General features: G+C 44.7%; 1 protein-coding gene across 1 annotated transcript in view; it reads right to left on the bottom strand.

Moving 5' to 3' along the window:
* The window catches only part of LOC144762998 (antileukoproteinase-like), a gene marked incomplete at its 5' end in the record, with an annotated part of 160,331 nt that overhangs the window by 105,607 nt on the left and 36,851 nt on the right, over window positions 1-17,873 (bottom strand). Inside the window, one exon of the mRNA XM_078648314.1 lies at window positions 775-888. Within this exon, the coding sequence (XP_078504440.1) occupies window positions 775-888 (114 nt within the window). The remainder of the gene's footprint in view (window positions 1-774; window positions 889-17,873) is intronic.

Here is a 17,873-nt window from a genome sequence, read left to right as displayed (position 1 = left end):
GGAGTGGGGCCTCTGTAAGTTGCCAGCTTTTTTTAGGGGTCTTTTTCTTGGAAGGGTGGCTCTGTGGCCCCCCTTCCCTGGAACATTTTGCACTATAAAAACACATACATAGTTGATGCTGGTGAACAAAGGTTATGTTATCTTGATGTTTTTCTGAAGACTTTTTTAAAATAGAGAGACACTTTTCCCACAATGCTGAACACCGTATATGCATTGGAAAATAATGCATATATGTGACGAGAAACATGGCCAGAATGAAAATTGTCTTCACAGCTCTATTCTGTTGCCCCAACCATTTAAGGTCATAACTTAATGGCATAAATTAGCTTAAATCTTCACTTTACAAATCGTTACTCTTGTTCACTGGTTTTTCTCTGTACCATTCTGATGTAAAACACTAGGGGCAAGTTGTGACTGGTTCATGCATACTTATCAATAACCTAATAGACTGATCATTTATCTTTGACCTTTATTATTCATAAAATGTATGCCCCTATGTCCCTATTCATAGAGTACAGAGGATAAGACAATAACAAAACCATATGATGGGGAAATACTGAAGAGCTTGCATGAATCTCGATATGCATGAAGGATGTGGTACCAGAGACTCCTCATTGACTCCCATGTATGGTGAAGTAACTTGTCTATTCTGGTCTTCGCCCTGCTGCCAAGTCTGACATTTGTGTCTTTGATACCACTGTGCACATCTCCATTCCCATTCCTCACAGTTTTAAGCAAGAACTGACGTTAAGCCTAATAGTAAAAATAACTTACTGTCCACTGGGTCCAGGCATTTATATCCACAGTCAATGCAGCATTTCTGGCATCCTGGGCAGTTGTAATCATTTGTACACTGTGGTACAGAAACTGGGCAGACTCCTTTCTTTACTGTAACAAATGACAAAAAAACATTTTTAAAGTATGCATTACAATATTTCACAACTATTCATAATTTATTGTCTTCCTAGCAATGCAAGACTGAGATACATCATCAAGTTAATGTGTAAAGTGCAATGAATATAAGGTTACAAAAGAAAAGAGGTGCATATCCAATGTTAAAATACTAAGCAAATTGTTGTATGCATGTAAAACAGTAATGTTGTGCAAATTGAACTAATGAATGAGGTAACAGTCACAAATTCTATATACATGAACTGCAGTGAAACATTTATATAATAGTAACCATGTGGGGTGGGACCAGGAGCTATCTATCACCCACCCCTGGTCATTGTTGCTAAAATTATCCCTTTGCTGTGCGGCATGAATGGTGAAGCTTAAGCATGACCTCACTGCTCATGGAGGCCAGGTGACAGATGTAATATACAACACACATATCTGGTAATAAAAAAAGAACAGCGCATCCCATTCCCCAATACCATAACAGACAACAACTTAAACTACCATTTAACTAAAATAATTAGATCACTCAGGAACTAACTGCCAGTGGGGAATGGTTTCACCACAAACATTGGGTCAACTTTGCTCCTTTGCTAGCTTCTGATTATGGGTTGTGTTATGGGAAGACTTGAGGACATTCTAGCTCAAGGGGTGGATTTCTCTTTAAAATTGTCCTGTTGGCAATAGTCCCTAGTTTGCACCACAACTGCTACTTCTCTTTTTTAAAATATGGGGGATTATACATATTGAATGCAGTCAGTTTCAACTCACATTGACTAGGGACAACTACATCAATCATGCGGCCCAACCTATCTTGTCCCATGTCACTCAGCCTACATCGTTAGCCCCTTCCTTAGTTGACTGGACACTGCACCTCTCATCCCAGGGCCAACTGCTCCTGCTCAATTGGAATGTTAATGGTCTCAACAAAGTGAAGAGGGGGCAGTCCTGAAAACATCCTGCCAGCTGGGACCAGATATGCTCTTTCTCCACGAGACCCACCTGTTAGGGAATAAATGCCCCTTCTTTCCCTGCATGGGCTCCTCTTCCCTTTTTCATGCCTTCCTCCTTCTGGCCAGTTGGCCTTCAAAGTGTCCCAGATCTGGTATAAACTAGAACTAGTTGCCATGGTGGAGGGTACTCTTTACGATCAACTTATATCCGCCCCCCCATGCTGTCTACAGACTTCCTTAGACTCCTGGGGGATGTTCTGCTACGGCTCCTGACAAGACCGTGGGTGATAGGGGGGTAATCTCAATGGAGTAGAGGATATCACACTGGACTGGTCTGCGGTCCCGACTCTGTGGCAGAGGGACAAGCTCAATGGGTTTGGTGTATGCATAGCGGTTCCATCAACCCACTAAGAGATGTTACACCTTCTTCTCAGAGGTGCACAGTTCATCCCCACATCTGGATTACTTTTTGATACCCAAATAAGGTAATCTGCGAGTGAACGAGGTATGGATCTTAGCTCGAAGTCTATCAGGCCACTCCCTTGTCAAAATTATACTATAGACGGACCAGGAAGAAAAGGTTGGAGGCTCGGAGCTTGGAAAATGGCAGCTCCAGAATTCCAGAGCGTCCTCCTCATGGCCATAGACACCGTGGTCAGATCTGCAGGAATCCAGTGAGAAGCTGTAAAGGCCATGATTAGTGGGGGATAATCAATTACTGTATAGGACAAAAACATACAGCCCAACAAATTCCCATCAATCTGGGAGCTCGGATTTGTAGCCTGGTACTTATGACTTCTTGCCTTTCAAGACAGGTTTGCCCTTAATGATTTGCTCAACACCCCAACACTCCTCTAACAGACTGTTGAACAATGCACATACCGCTTGGCTAGCCACCCAGAGTCGCATATACCAATGAGGGGCACAAAGCAAACAAATCACTGAATAGGCTCAGCTCCCCCATCATGCATTAGAGCTCATTACTCACATCCTAGACAGTAACATTGAGGCCATATGTGGAGGCTTATGCCATAACCTGTAGTTTAGCAACCTACTATAGTCAGCTATATGCTAAACAACGTACTCACAAACCAGCAGCCCTGCACTCCTTCATTATTTTTGTCCACCCTAAGCGTGGAAGGGTATACTCAGATGTGAGTCCCTTGCTCATTGCACCATCAGGATTCAAGCAAGCCGGGCCGAAGACGGCTTAAATGCCAGAAACCGGTCCCCGGAAGCTTGTTTCCTTCCCAGTGTAAGAATTGGCTTTTGTAGTCTGGTCTGCCCTGTTCCCATGATGCACTGGGCCAGGGACAGACTAATTTGCATACAGCCAGGTTCTGAAACTGGGATGGTGTAATGAGCTAAAAACGGTGTTGGATCTAGCCCAGATCTCTTGACTGGGTGAGAGTATTCTGCTTAATTCAGAGACTCTGTCCATCACCACCCCTTGTTGTAAATACTGCACTCCTTCATGGCATACCTCCCCACTACTAAATTAGACTCTGAGGAGAAGCGTCTCCTAGAAGTGGAAATCGCAGTCAAAGATCTGGCTGAGGCACAGCATCAGCTTCAGCCCGGTAAATCCCTGGGCATGAACAGATTCCCAGCAGATTTTTTCATGGCCTCCTGGTCAAGTCTTGGACCTCAGCTGTCCTCCTCATGGCCATAGACACCTAGGTGGAGGCAAATAAAGGCTTGGTCAGATCGGCCGGAACGCAGTGAGAGGCTGTAAAGGCCATGATACATGGGGGGATAATCAATTACTGTATGGGACAAAAACATACAGCACAGCAAGTTCTCGTGGATCTGTGAGCTCGGATTTGTAGCCTATAACCTGAAACCTTGACTTTCAAGACAGGTTTGCCCTTAATGATTTGCTCCACACCCAAACACTTCTATGCTAAACAACATACTCACAAATCAGCAGTCGTGGACTCCTTCTTGGCAGACATCCCCACTCCTAAATTAGACTCTGAGGAGAAGCATTTCCTAGAAGCGGAAATCACAGTTGAAGATCTGGCTGAGGCATAGCATCAGCTTCAGCCCAGTAAAACCCTGGGCATTAACAGATTCCCAACAGCTTTTTTCAAGGCGTCCTGTTCATGTCTTGGACCCTAGCTGTTTGCCATCTTTCAAGAGGCTCTAGAGGGGTTTTTCTTCCACCAAATCTCAGTTCGGCTGACATTATTGTTATACCAAAATTGGTTCTGCCACAAACCGATTTGGTTCTTTCGTCCCACCTCTCTTCAAAATACAGCAATAAATATCTGGGCTACAGTCCTAGTACTTCGACTCCTGAAAGTGGTGAGTTTACCAATACATCCTGATTAGCCGTGCTTTATGATCCACCAAGCAACCACACATAATATCCAGAGAGTTCACAATATGCAGACCCTTGCAAACATATTACCTGGCCACCATGCCCTAATCATGGTTGATTTCTACAAAGGCTTCAACTCCATGGGCTAGGACTGTGTGCTGTCTACTAGCCAAAAGTACTGCTCTATACATCAACTATGGTGAGGGTTTGTATTGGAGGTACAATTTTAAAGCCTTTTCTGCTTGAAAGGGGAACCCGGTAGTGTTAACCGCTGTTACCCCTGGTCTTGGAATTGAACTGCTGATGGAGTGGTTGAGGGTGGATGAACAGTTTAGAGGGTTTAAATTGACACCAGGAGTGGAAGATAGGATTTCTCTATATGCCAACAATGTTCTCATCTACCTTAAATCAAATCAAACAGGACTTTTATAGCACTGTTAATCACCAGTGAGGGTATCCAGGCACTGAGGATCCTGCTGCGAAGGTGGGGCTCAGCTGAAAAGCCAGGTCTTGAATCCTTTCCTGAATTCCAGCAGTAAGGGTGAGTTCCCAAGATGAAAGGGGAGGTTGTTCCAGGATCTGGCTTCAAGTTAGGTGAAGAAACAACCTCACAGTAGTTACAACGTATGTGAGCGAGGTAAAGGAAAGCGGAGTGCCGGTGACTGGACGGTTGGTGGAAGATCAGACGGTGCATGATGTATGGTGGTCCTTGGTTGTGCAGAGCTTTGTTTGCGTAGATCAGCATCTTGAAGTGACATTTCTTCTAAATAGGGAGCTGGTTTTAGTGCTGTGGTTGGCACGGAATACAAGATGTCCAGAAGATTATTGTTCTCCAGGTGCTCCGTGAGTTGTCAGTTGATGGCTTTTTTGAGGATGTTGGTGGGGAAGGGGAGCAAAGAGATGGGACAGATGTTCTTTAGTTGACTGGGATTGGTGGACAGTTTTTGTAAAGTGGTTTGACTTTAGTATGTTTCCACCCATCGGGGAAGATGGACGCAGCGATGGATGCATTGAGGATGGTGGTGAGTTTGTTTCTGGTTGACTTGCTTCTGAGGTTGAAGATGTGGTGGAGACAGGGACCAATGGCTGCTCCTGAGTGAACAGAGTTCATGATGGCAGTATTGTTTTGTATGGTAAGCTGTCCCAGGTGGTTAGCAGGTGATCAGGGTTTGCAGATGTGGGCACAATAAGGCTGAGGACGTCTGCGGTGGTGGGTTAGGGCTTGAAGTTTTTGTGTGTCAGAAATGTTGTCAGGGATGAAATCCGCCAGGGTGTCGCAGAATTTCTGGGAGGTAGTGATCGTGTTTTCAGTGGTTGAGGGGATGGAGAACTTTCTGTAGATGTTGAATAATTCCTTACTATTGTTGATAATGGTCTTGATGCAGATGGCAAGCCACTTCTTTGTGTACTTTTCAGGAGTTGGTGGTACTGGTTGAGCAATGTTTTAATGGAGGTTCGGTGTGTGGTGTCCTTGTTGGTTCGCTATCTTCTTTCCTGTTGCTTGCTGGTACGTTCAATGGTTGTTAGTTTTGTGGTATAACAGCTGCCTTGGTTGGAGGTTCTCCTAGGTTTTGTGGGCTTGATGGGTCAGTGCAGTCGGTGATCCAGGCGGAGAAGTTCTTGACAGCCTGTTCTAGGTTGGTTGAGGTGTCTGGATGTGAGTAGTTAAGGGCATTGGCCCAATGGCCCTCTGATACTTTGTTCCAACTTCAGTAAGAGGTGCTGGCCAGTTTGGTGATGGTGCCAGGATGACCTATGATAGTGAAGTGGATGATGGCGTGGTCTGTCCTGGTGAGTTCAGTGACGTGACTGTCCTTGTCTCTGTTGCTGGCTGTGAAAATGGGGTCCAGTGTGTGTCCAGAAATGTGTGTGGGGCTGGTAACTAGATGAGTAAGGCCAAGGATGTTCATGCTTTTGAGGAGGTTGGGAGTTTTGGTGTCATCAGGGTGCTCAAGATGGAAACGGAGATCTCCGAGGACGATGTAGTGCTTGGAGTCCATGGTGAGAGGGGCAATGAGATCAGGGATGGCATCGCAGAAGCTGGGGTGGAGACCTGGAATTCTGTAGGTGGAGTTAGAAGTTGAGATGTTCCATTATCGGTGTGGTGTCCTCTGCGTGGTGGTGCAGTGGATGGTTTCCTCGTGGGGATTCCATCTGTTTGTTGGCGCAGTCTCGGTGTGGTATCTTGTACCCATCTGGTGTTGCTGGGCAATGTTTAGGTGCTGATGCGGAGTTGAGCCAAGTCTTGGTGAGGAAGATGACGTCAGGGTGAGAGAGGTGATGGTGTCCTACATCTCAAGGGAGTGTTTGCAGAGAGATCGTACACTGAGGAGGAGGCAATAGAGATGTTCTGTAGTATTTGTGGTCAGTGTAGAAGTGGTTTCCATATGTGCAGAAGCTCCGGTTTTGCAGGCGAAGAAGCTGTGGTGGCAGGTGAAAGGTCTTACAGTAGATGTGCAGCAGCAGTTATTGTTGTGGGATCATAGGTCCAGCGCTCAAAGCTCGGTGGCGGAGTAGCTTATGGTGGGGGGAGGGCCATGGTTCATGGCATTGTACACTGTCCAGGTAAGGACGGGTGCAGACAGTCTTACCATTGGTAAAAACTGCAGCTTCCATTAATTTGGTTCTAGGCGTAAAACGACATGAAAATGAATGGCGATGGGGAGAGCAGAGGAGCTACAGCAGAGTTACAGACTAGGACAAAACAACAAGAGAACAGCTATGAGTGGCTAAATACAACAATGTTAAATGTTAAAACAGAGAGTTACAGTAAGAGGTTGATAAATATAATGTTACAGTTATTGGGTAATGACCCCCAGATATTTAAAGGTATCACATCTTCACATCCCTCACCACCCCTAAAACACCGTCTGCTGACATTCTTCTGTTCAAACTCGACTCTAAAAACATTCCTTTAACATGTGCCGCTATCTACAGGCCCCCTACCCATTCGTCTGACTTTCTCCAGTTCTTTAGCAACCTGACAGCAGAACTAGCAATAAACCATGCCAAAATTCTTATATTAGGAGACTTCAACTATTGGCCCCATGACGTGCACGAGAGAGCCAGCTCGATGCTCTTCACGGAAACATTAAATAGTCTGAATCTCACGGAGCATATCAAAGTGGCCACCCACATCAAAGGCCACACCTTGGACCAGGTCTGGAGCTCCAATCTAGATATCACCAATCTCTGGATCGCCCGCTGCGCCTGGTCGGACCACTTTCTGATTTCCTTTTCCATTACTAAACCCATCGTCACTAGAGCCCATGCTACTGCCCCTATCATGGTCAGAAACTGGAGCCGCGTAGACATCCCGTCCTTCTGTGCATCCCTCACTTTGACTCTGCCCACCACATTCTCACCCTCTAGCCGGCCACCATCACTTCACACTCAGGCTGACAATCTTAACTCCTGGCTGGCCCAGGCCAGGGACAACTTATCCCCTCTGCAAGCCCTTAAGAAGAAGAGGCCCCATGATGCCCAGCTTTGGTTCATCAAAGACCTCAGAGACAGGAAACTCACGCTGCGCCAAACGGAGCACAAGTGGAGATCTGACTACTGTCCCCTTAAGAAATCCACCTTTCTCATTGCCTTACAGGATTATAAAAAAGCCATCCTCCTTGCAAAAACTGAACATTTTTCGGCCATAATCCTGAACGCCACCTGCAAAACTAAAGCCATCTTCTGGATAGTGGACGAACTTGTGAAACCTGATCATGTAACCATCAAGCCCCGGCCCTCACAATCCCGCTGTAACTCCCTCAACAGTTATTTCATCGAAAATATAATTATAATCAAAAATAGAGTCCCCAAAGCTGGCTCTTCTACCGCTTTCAACGCGGCACCCCATAACCCCGCTCTTTTCGCCAACTTCCCAATGTTCACCAAAGTCGTTTTCTCCTCACTCCTTTGGAAAGTATGTTCCGGCTCTCCGCGGGACAGCTGTCCCCCCCAAATCGCTCGGGAGATCTTCCTCAACATCCCGGATCCCCCCTTTCCCTCCTTAACAACTCCCTTACTTCTGGTGTGGTCCCCAACTCCTTCAAAACCGCTGTGGTCTCGCCCATTCTCAAAAAAGCAGGTACTATACACCTGCCCGACTATCGAAGTGGAAACAGGGTTTTAGTGATAAATGTTGGCAGGGTTGCAATAACACAGGTACACTGATTCACCTCTTATGGCTTTGCCCCAAACTACATTAATAATGGGAGGAGACACTGATAACCATTGACCAGATGTTTCAGTTGGAGTTGCCCGGCTTCCCTAGTTATGTTCTCTTGGGTCTCCCCAACGTTTTGACTTACCCCCTCCATTCGCTCGGGAGGAGGGCCATAACCCTAGCGTTATGTGCGGCAAAGCAAGCATTACTTTCACGCTGGGGGACTGATGTTATAGCAACAAATGTAAACTGGTTGCATAGACTCTGGTATCGATTGAGTATGGAGAAATGATCTGCTTTTATAGATCACACGCTCCCTAAATTTGAGAAGACTTGGAGCCCCTGCCTTAAATTATTATATAGCTAAGGTGCCCCCTATTTACTTTAAGGCCCAAGAGGAGGGGGAGGAAAGAGAACCAGAACTAGAATCCTCTTGACGGACCTATATGATTTAAACTTTGGTCATAGCTCTATGTATTTAACCATTTACAGCACAGAGACATAAAAAGATAGGCTCAAGTCTAGCTTTTTGAGCTATCTTTATTTATACAAAAGACATGGTTATTTTTACTTTTTTCTAAATACATAAGAAAACGTTTTTTTATAAATATATATCCAATAGAATACTTTTGACTTTTTATGTACAAACAACAATAAGATCCAAGAATTAACAAAGTTGGCTGAATTGACCCCCACTAAGAAAACTGTGTGAAAATCAAAAACCAATCATTCCTGCAGTCTCTCTCTCATTCATTCTACTCATGCATTCTAGGACTCATACTCGGTGAGAAATGTAAACGCAAATCCACATCTGAGAAGAACAACACTATCTTCTTTGTATTATTTATACATGGGGTAGCGTGAACCCGTCATTGGCTGCTCCCAAAGAAATCAATTTTCCTTTTTTTCTCTAGGTATTTGTTAAGAGTTCTAAGACGTGTGTAGGAGGCCTACGCGCGTTTCGGTGAAAGCTGGATGTTGTCACCTTCATCAGGGCCGGAAGTGTGTAGATTCCAGAACATACGAGATGGGGGTCTCTAAAAACATCTGCTTCTAACAGTGCAAGTACACTGAAGAATTAAGTCTGAGTCTGGACTGCTAGGTAGTCCAATGGACAGATAGTTATTTAGTATCCCAATAGAAATCTTAGGATCGCTGAAGCCGTTCTTTTCAAAAGAGTTTATCTGCACGAGGACATGCGAGTCTAGAATCATATGTGCTGCACTGCAATCCTGTTTAAGGCTATAGTAATGTATTTGGGGGTGCTTCTGAGTTGCTACCAAGCGCCTGTGGTGATTTGTAGGATTGTTTGGTTTGCCACCATTCTGTGATATACGCGTAGGTCACGGCATAGTCTTCTCGCAGTCCTATGGTTTCTGGTGTCTGGTTTCTGGACCCTACCTTAAATACCTGTCCGACACATTTCGTGAACTCACATGTCCGATTATAACTACGTGTTTTGCGCTTAACAGCCGGCTTGAACTCTGACTCTTAAGTGAAACAGAGATGGAAGTAGGATTAGATTGATATGCATGAAGTATGGGTGGGTTTGTTTGGGTAGGTGATCTGTTTTGTTATTGATGTATAAGTTGAATATTGTTTGCTTACGATCTTTCTCTTCTTCTCTAATCGTCCTTCTTTTGTGTTTGTTCGCTTTTCCCCGCAGGCCGTGTTGGTTGTAGGCAGATGATCTGTATAATATCCATTTCATTGCTTGAAAAATAAGAAAAATGTATACAATCCTAAAGAGTATAAGTGCCGTCCGTGGTCTGGGCCTGGTATGGCTTGAGACAGTGTTCACTTTTTGTTGTTGGGGAGGGTTCTGGAGACAGGTTTCACAGATCTTAACACCGGGCCTGTGGCGCCGATTCTCCCCCGGTGCTGAACATTCTATTCGCGGGAGCGGTCATGACAGAACTGTTCCGTCATGAGCATCGAAAGCGGTAATGCTACGTGGTGCGAGTGTAACGCGTGTACTGAGCACTTTGTCTGTGTATTATCAATCTTCCTAATTACCGCGGGGGAGTCGCCATCTGAATTTAGGCTGGCTTGGGTCTTCTACTTTTGCGTCTCCAGGGCCGTGTGTGTGAGGGCCGCATCACCCCCCAGGGCTTTCCATAGTGTATCTCCACTGCACGGTCACATCTGCGGGCGGAATCAGGAAGAAGGGCTGGTAAGGGAGTGGGGTTCCCCAGCCCCCGCGGCATACGAACAGGTAGCGCTGTCACCGACCCGGAGCATGCAACAACGGATGGGCCTGCACCTTACCATGACCTCGCGGGGTGCAGGCAGACCAGTGTGTCGCAGAGTTCAAAGCATCAGGGGCCCCTCTGCTCCAGGGGTGCCTCCAGCCCGGCCCAGAAGTCACTTGATGCGGTGTCTGGCTTGGGCAACTTGGGCCAGGCCGGGTGGTAGTTTCTGTGCTGGAGCGCTGTAGTCAGGGGCACTCCCTCGGGAACAGCGCATTACTAGGATGTCAGCCCAGCGCAGATGAGTCTGCAGGTGCAGCATGGGCCTCCAGGCTCGAGATCTCAATGCACCAAAAAAGTGCCCCCCGAACGCAGAAGCACCTGGTATCGGGAACAGTGGCTGCGTGTGCAATGGATGAGCACCTTGTGTGCCACTGAAAAGAAAGTGGGGACTGGTGGTATTTTCAGCATTAGTGGAGAGCTGCACGCAGAACTTTCTATCACAGGTCAGCCTCAGTCGACAAGGTTCACCTCAACTAAACACAAAATGTTAGCCGCGGTCCGTGCAGATAACAGCAGAGAGTTCCACGTGGGGGGATTTTGAGGTAGACGCCAATGGAAAATTAAATACATTTTTATTTTTCCCTCTGCATCGCCCCTCGAAATCCCCCCAACGCAGCCCAACCGCCCCATCGCTGTTACCTGCACTGACCGCAGCTGCAAAATGTACAATTCAACGTAAAAACCTACTCTAACATCTTGACATTGAACACCCAGATTCTCAAACTCACCTTCCATAAGGGACACTAGGGAAGAAAGAAACATTGGTTTCCAAATACCTACAATCATACACACATTTCTTATCTTTTTTTAAGACAAATGCACATGCCAATATACTCAAAATTCACTTCATGCCATTAAATAAAATAGCACAGTCCTCCACTTCTTTCTCAGTGATATGATTCTTTCAATCAATCAATCAGGGTTTGTAAAGCGCGGCTACTCACCAGTGTTGTTCTCAAGGCACTGTGGGGAGAGGGGGGCACATCGGATCAGACTAAGCGCTGAATTAATCCAAAGTCCCAGGTCTGAGGTCCTTCCTGAATTGCGTCAGTGACTGTGATTTTCTGAGGTGGATGGGGCAGTGTGTTCCATGTCTTTGAAGCAAGGTAGGAGAAGGAGGGGCCATATTATCAAGAAAGGGCGATACATTATCGCCGCTTTTATTGGAAGGAAACTGCCGCTAAAGCGGCGATAATGGGCTTGATAATATGCCCTTGTGAATTTCCATAGAAGCCCAGGTGCTCGTGATAACCTGGGCTTCTATGGGAATTCACAAGGGCATATTATCAAACCGCTGACCGCTAGCAACTGGAAATGCCAGCCACTCTGCTGTTGCATTTTGGGAGATTGCGTCCTAGTCCTAAAGAGGCGCCTATTCCACCCTGTACAGTTGGTTTGCACTACAGTGTACTCTTACCCCAAAAGACTGCAATTTGGGTAGCCTGGAAGTACAAAGATAACAATTTCTTGCCAAAGAACCACAGGCTATGACAAAACTGCTAATCATTTTTCCTTCAATGTCAAAGCCATGCCCAGCTTCAGTAATTGGAGTGCTCCTGCTAAAGTATTTGCCAGTTTCTGTAGCCTCGATCGCCTGATAAGAGCCAAGCCAATTCACCATAAAGCGGAATCCAGCTCTGGATCGGCACTGGTGAATATCCCGGCACAAAGCCCATCAGCAAAAGAAAGAATCTAAAAAGTTCCTAAGTACACTGTTAAACCTGTGACCGGGAACTTCCAGGTCCTTTGCTCTATTGGAGTTGGCTTGAAACTTGCCTTTGACCTTCGGTTGGGGCTCAAAGAATGCTGCTAAGTGAAATGCTGTTATTTATTGTGTTTTTTTGTGATTTATTCTACATTTGAAAAACCATATCTCCAGTTCCCTTCAATAGATTTCTGTTGTTGTGTAGGTTTATAATTTTAAAAATATGCACTGTTTTTATAAGGCGGAGTTATTTTTTCGTGTTTTGGTTTTACCTAGTTATGTTTCGGTACGTCTAAATGCTTTACACTTGTTCATTTGATTCAGTCTGACTGCCCTATGCCACAGCTACCCACAACTGAGCTATAGTTAGGTAAAGTAACCTAAACTGGACCCAATAGAAAATAGTGGCATCATTACACGATTAGATCTCACAACCACACCAACTAATAATCAACTTTCTCGCAACAGTCACCTGGAGTAAGCTATCTAGAGCAATGCAACGGGTGCAGGTCCTAGAATGCCGTCCAAAATAGTTTCTACTATGGGCCAAGCACAACATCCTTCTGATTCTTTACAATATTCTGTTAAATTCAGCATGCCCATTAGTGTCATGCTGGGATCTCGCAGCTGAGCTGTACAAATATGTTCTTGGTATGTGTTGGACAGATTTCAGTAGGTCACTGAAAGGTATCCAGAGCATCTTAAATGACCTCAGTCATATGTAGCATAACTTTGGTATGTTTTTGTGTAGGACCTGGCAGAGTTCCTGGGGATAACTTAACCCAGTCTAGTTTCCACCCCTTGGAGGTGTCAACATGTAAAGAAGATGTCTGCTTTGATTCCAAACTCCACTATTTGCTTCTGCAATAGGAAATCACATCTTGCAAATAGAGCTTGATCTCAATTGGCACCAAAATCCTAGTCAGTAGTCCAGTAGCGACCAAATTGCTTGCAGACCTTGTGATAAGGCAGTGCCGGGGGATCAGAGGTCTGTTTTCCTTTCATAGATTTGGCCATATGGTATCCTTGAATCAGTTCAGAAACAGAATTGATAATCTTTTCAAATCCTGGCACAAAATATTTCCCTTAAAGAATCCTTGCAAAGTTTGTAGTCCTTTTAGAGTTTTGGGATGATGCCAATTCCTTGAGGCCTCCACCCTGGCAGTGACCACCTCTAATCCTCTTCCCAAGACAAAGAGTATTTCATATGTGAAGCTGCAGGATTATCAACAGCAGAGGAGGACTTCAAACATTAGTTCGGAAGCAGATTGAGTTACTTCAGGAGTTTGTTCTTGTGCTCGATCTTTAAGGAGGATTATGCCTTTTGTAGTGCATTCCACGATCCTCTACAAGGTGGTTAGGGCTATAAAGAGTCCTTTGACGTTCTCCAAGACAGAGTCCCAGCAGCAGCTAAATGTCTTTCCATGGCCAGTCTCAAATCAGTATCTAAATGTACCTGCTTTGAATTCTAGAACAGAAAAACACCAGCTTCATTCTAAGATAATGAGGTACTCTTCCACATTGTCCCCTGCTCTTGGATAGTGTGGATGGTAAGTGCATAACAATCAATTCAGAAGCGCAGCTTGTTGCTCATTTGATTGGCCATTGTAAAACTGGAAAGTATAGGGACTTTAAGAATACTGGATGAATACAGAGCTGTTCTTGTCTTCTGGGTTTTCCCCTTCCCTACTGATATGTTGGGAAGACAAAAATCTCATTCATTTTGTATCACATAATTTTCTTTGGGCATCAGTGATTCCCCAAAGGTCTCAAGAATAATGCACACTTCAGTACCTCCCATTTCAAGATACTGGATTCCTTTAAGCATGGCTTACACATAGATTGTGGCAGCTTAATAGGATGCTACATCTAGTGTGAGGGGAGCACAGCCAAAGTAAAATTCCATCTGCTACACAAGGATAGCAGGGTCTTTTTCATCAGGATGTACAGTGGCAATGTATTCCTTACATGAACTTCATCCAGAAAGAACTACAAAAGGCAAACTCCAACACCAGTGCAATTTCTTTGACCATTTAGCATCCTCTCGCATGATGGTCAATGCTTGTGCTTTAGACACTGGTCAACCATTACATTCTTCTACATAACACAGGATACTTCTTGATATGGCATTAGTTGTTCATACAGACTTCTTGGGCATAAGACATTGTATGAACCCTTAAGCATTTTCACCTGCCAGTGTAAGTTTATTTGCACAGTTAATTAAAACCAATGCCGTACAATTACAAAATATGAATTAAAATAAAACACAATATAAAGTGACATATATTTTGATATGTTATCCTTTCATTTGTCACACTAGTATTTAGACAATAGACACAGTTTCTGTTTTAAAACAGGTTAAAATCAGATGTTTAAAATCAGATTTTTTTTTGTTTTTTGTTTTAAGTCAGTTCAAGGATCGAGTCCGGGCATTTTTTGTTCCACTGCCTTTAAAAGTTTTACAAGGCTACAGCTCAGCTGAGGGTCCTGAGATGAAAAACAGGTAAGAACTGCGCTCCTTCGTGTGCGTGTCCCATGTCGGATGAAATGGTGCTTCAAAAAAAGTTTCCGCTCCTCTAGCATTTTCTCACAGGAGCATAGCAGATGAAGCATATCTTCTTGCGTGACACCACATAACCGGCATAGTGTGCCTGCTTTCATTTTTAGCCAGTGTGGGAGATGCTGAATGCACGGCAGCAGACCTAGCCTGTACCTTAAGAAGGACATTTTGGTTTTTTTGGCGTAGCCCAGACCAAATTAGTACTGGGGAGCTTTTGCAGAGTATGAGTTCAGAATCATCCAGGCGTGCGTTCTTTTTGAGAAGTCTGCTTTATCTTGGACCCACGACTGTTGTTTAATCGACTTCTTTGCCAGTTTATTGAACGTTTTGTGGTCTGTGGTGGAAGCCCAGAGCTGTTCCAGCCCGGTGTTTACAAGACTTTTTGCTGAGTATTTAGCTGCTGGTGAGGTCGGAGATTGCTCTAACTCCCTCCACAGATATTCGTTCAATGTTCCTTCTGCGGATTTCCTCACTTTGTCCCATACACAAATGTAGGCCCCCTGTCGTGCCAGGAGCTGTTGTTGAATGCCAAACTCCGGCCTGATCTGTGGTGGGGAGGTTCGCTTAGGAAGGCTAAAGATGATTCTATATGCGACTATAATTGTGCTTTCAAGTATTGTTGCGTCTCTGCCTCGTAGCACCTCGCTTCCGTACGTTATTGTAGGCAGCAGTTTGGCACGGATAACTTGTACCAAAGGTGTTAGAGATGGGCCCGAAAGCTTGTTATTCAGTGTTTTTAAGGCAATTGCCAATGCAAGTCCTTTGCCTCTGATGCTAGACCTTTGCACACTGAATCGACCGCCGTTATCAATGTTCACGCCTAGATATTTATATGTCGACGTGTCTTTGATACGAGAATTGCTCCAAAACCACTAAAAGATTTTCCTTTTTCTTTTGCTGATGGTCATAGTTTGAGTTTTCTCGAGGTTTACTATTAGGTCGTTTGTCTTGGAATAGCTCTGCGTGGTGTTCAAGAGGTTTTGGAGCCCTACTTTAGTGTGGCTTATTAGAACAATATCGTCCGCATATAAGAGGCATGGTAGATTAAGCCCTCCTAGTTTAGGAGCATGTGAGTTGCAGTTGTTCAAAGTTGGAGCCAGGTCGCCCAAGTACAGATTAAACAGTGTGGGGGCCAAGACGCAGCCCTGCTTGAGGCCATTGTTGGTCTGTATGCGCCTTGACAGCAGTGAGCCGTCCCCCACCTTTATCTGTATCCAAGTCTCCGTGTGCAGATTTATTAACAAGTCCAACAATGGTTTTGAGATCCCCCAGCCGTTTAATTTTGACCATAGGAGATTCCGCTTGATGTTGTCATAAGCCGCTTTATAGTCTATGTAGCAGAGGTGAAGGGGCCATTTTTTTGTCTCTGCCTTGTCTATTAGTATGCCCATAGTTAGTATATTGGTCGTCGTGCCCACTGATTTAACAAAGCCTGTCTGGTAAACCGGTATCAGAGCTTTCTTTGTGACCCATGCCTGTAGTTCCTCCAGCAGTAGGCCTGCGAAGTACTTCGCCTCATTGTCAATTAGGGCCACTAGTCGATAATTTTGAGGGAGAGCCCTATCCCCTGCTTCATATATTGGGGTAATGATAGAGCCCTTCCAGGAGCCTGGCAAGATGTTCGAGCTCCTGATTACAAGAAAAAGGGGTTTGAGAGCTGCTGCCCAATAGCCCACATCTTGTTTGAAGAGGATTGGCGGGATCCCATTTGGTCCCGGAGCTCCTTCCCTTCTGCCTTTTTTGATTTGGCATTTGATGTTATGTTGCAGTTTTGGGGAATTATTTGGTTCATAACTGTCTTTAATGTTTGTGTACAATTGTATTTGTTGCGCATTGTCAGCTTTATAGTCTTTTGTGATGTTAGGGTTGGATAAATCCCGGTTGTTGGGTAAGTCTTGATTAAAGTGCTTACCAAGATAGAGTGCCCATGTTTCCTCTGTAATGTTAGAAGAAACCCCCAAGTTTGCTGGACATGTTAGAGAGTTAACGGTGTTCCAAAACCTTGCCCGTCATTCTGTTTAATGTCTGAGTGGAGTCTTGCCCACAAGTTTTCCTCCATTGTTTTGTTTGCTTCCCATTTCAGCTTTTTTAGTGAAGATTTCAGTGTCCGAAGGTGGTTTTGCTTTGATTTTTCTTTAGGATCCAGCTGTATTTCTCTCATTAAACGGTAAATCGAGTTTTTTGTTTCCTTAATTTTTTCTCTGTGCTCTCGAGATAGATTGTCCATGTTGCTGAGATTTGCATATGCTTTGGGCTTCGTTGCATAATTCGACATGGTGGTTGTAAATTGTTCCCATTTTATGATTTCATTTGATCCAGTGCGCTCCGTAAAGTGATGTTGTGCCCTTCCTATTAAGATTTCGCCCATTGCTACCGAGTACTTAATTTTTTTTAACTTAACAGTATGAATAGACTCTTTTGGGGCATTTGATCGCTCGAGTATGGGTCTCGCAATATCCAAAACAATTTCCTGAGGGCAATGGTCACTGTCAGTTTTTTTTCCTATCCGGAACGAGGTTGTATAATGAAAAAGAGGTAATGAGATAAAGGTGTAATCTAATATGCTGTTGGCTCTCGTTGAGTAATAAGTTGGGGCTGGCGGCCTATATTCCACAAACCTACCGTTTAAGGCTCTGATATTGAAGTGTTCCAATTCTTCAAGTATCTGTGCTCCCAATTTTGTTTGTTTAGCTATTTGTAGCTACCCTTGCGACGGTAGGTCCCAAGTTGTATTTTGAGCTAATATTACCTCTTCTTGTGGTGTGCCCATGAGGTTGAGGTTGAAATCCCCTGTAGGTAAAATGTTAGTTGTTGATCTTCCCGTGATGCACTCCTCCAAGAAGATGTGTAGTTCCTTTGCTGCTTTTTTTTTTTCTTTGGGATTGATATAAGCGTTGATCAGAATATAATCGATACTGGCTTTGCCTGAACCTGGTGGTGCTAGGGCCAGCTTAACTGCAAGAGCAGCTGCCGAAGAAATCCCAATTTCTTCTGTCTTGACAAAACTAGTGGTTGCTACGT

The sequence above is a fragment of the Lissotriton helveticus genome, chromosome 6, assembly GCF_964261635.1.
Source record: "Lissotriton helveticus chromosome 6, aLisHel1.1, whole genome shotgun sequence".
NCBI classification, from domain to species: domain Eukaryota; kingdom Metazoa; phylum Chordata; class Amphibia; order Caudata; family Salamandridae; genus Lissotriton; species Lissotriton helveticus.
This window is presented reverse-complemented; position numbering and strand designations above follow the sequence as displayed.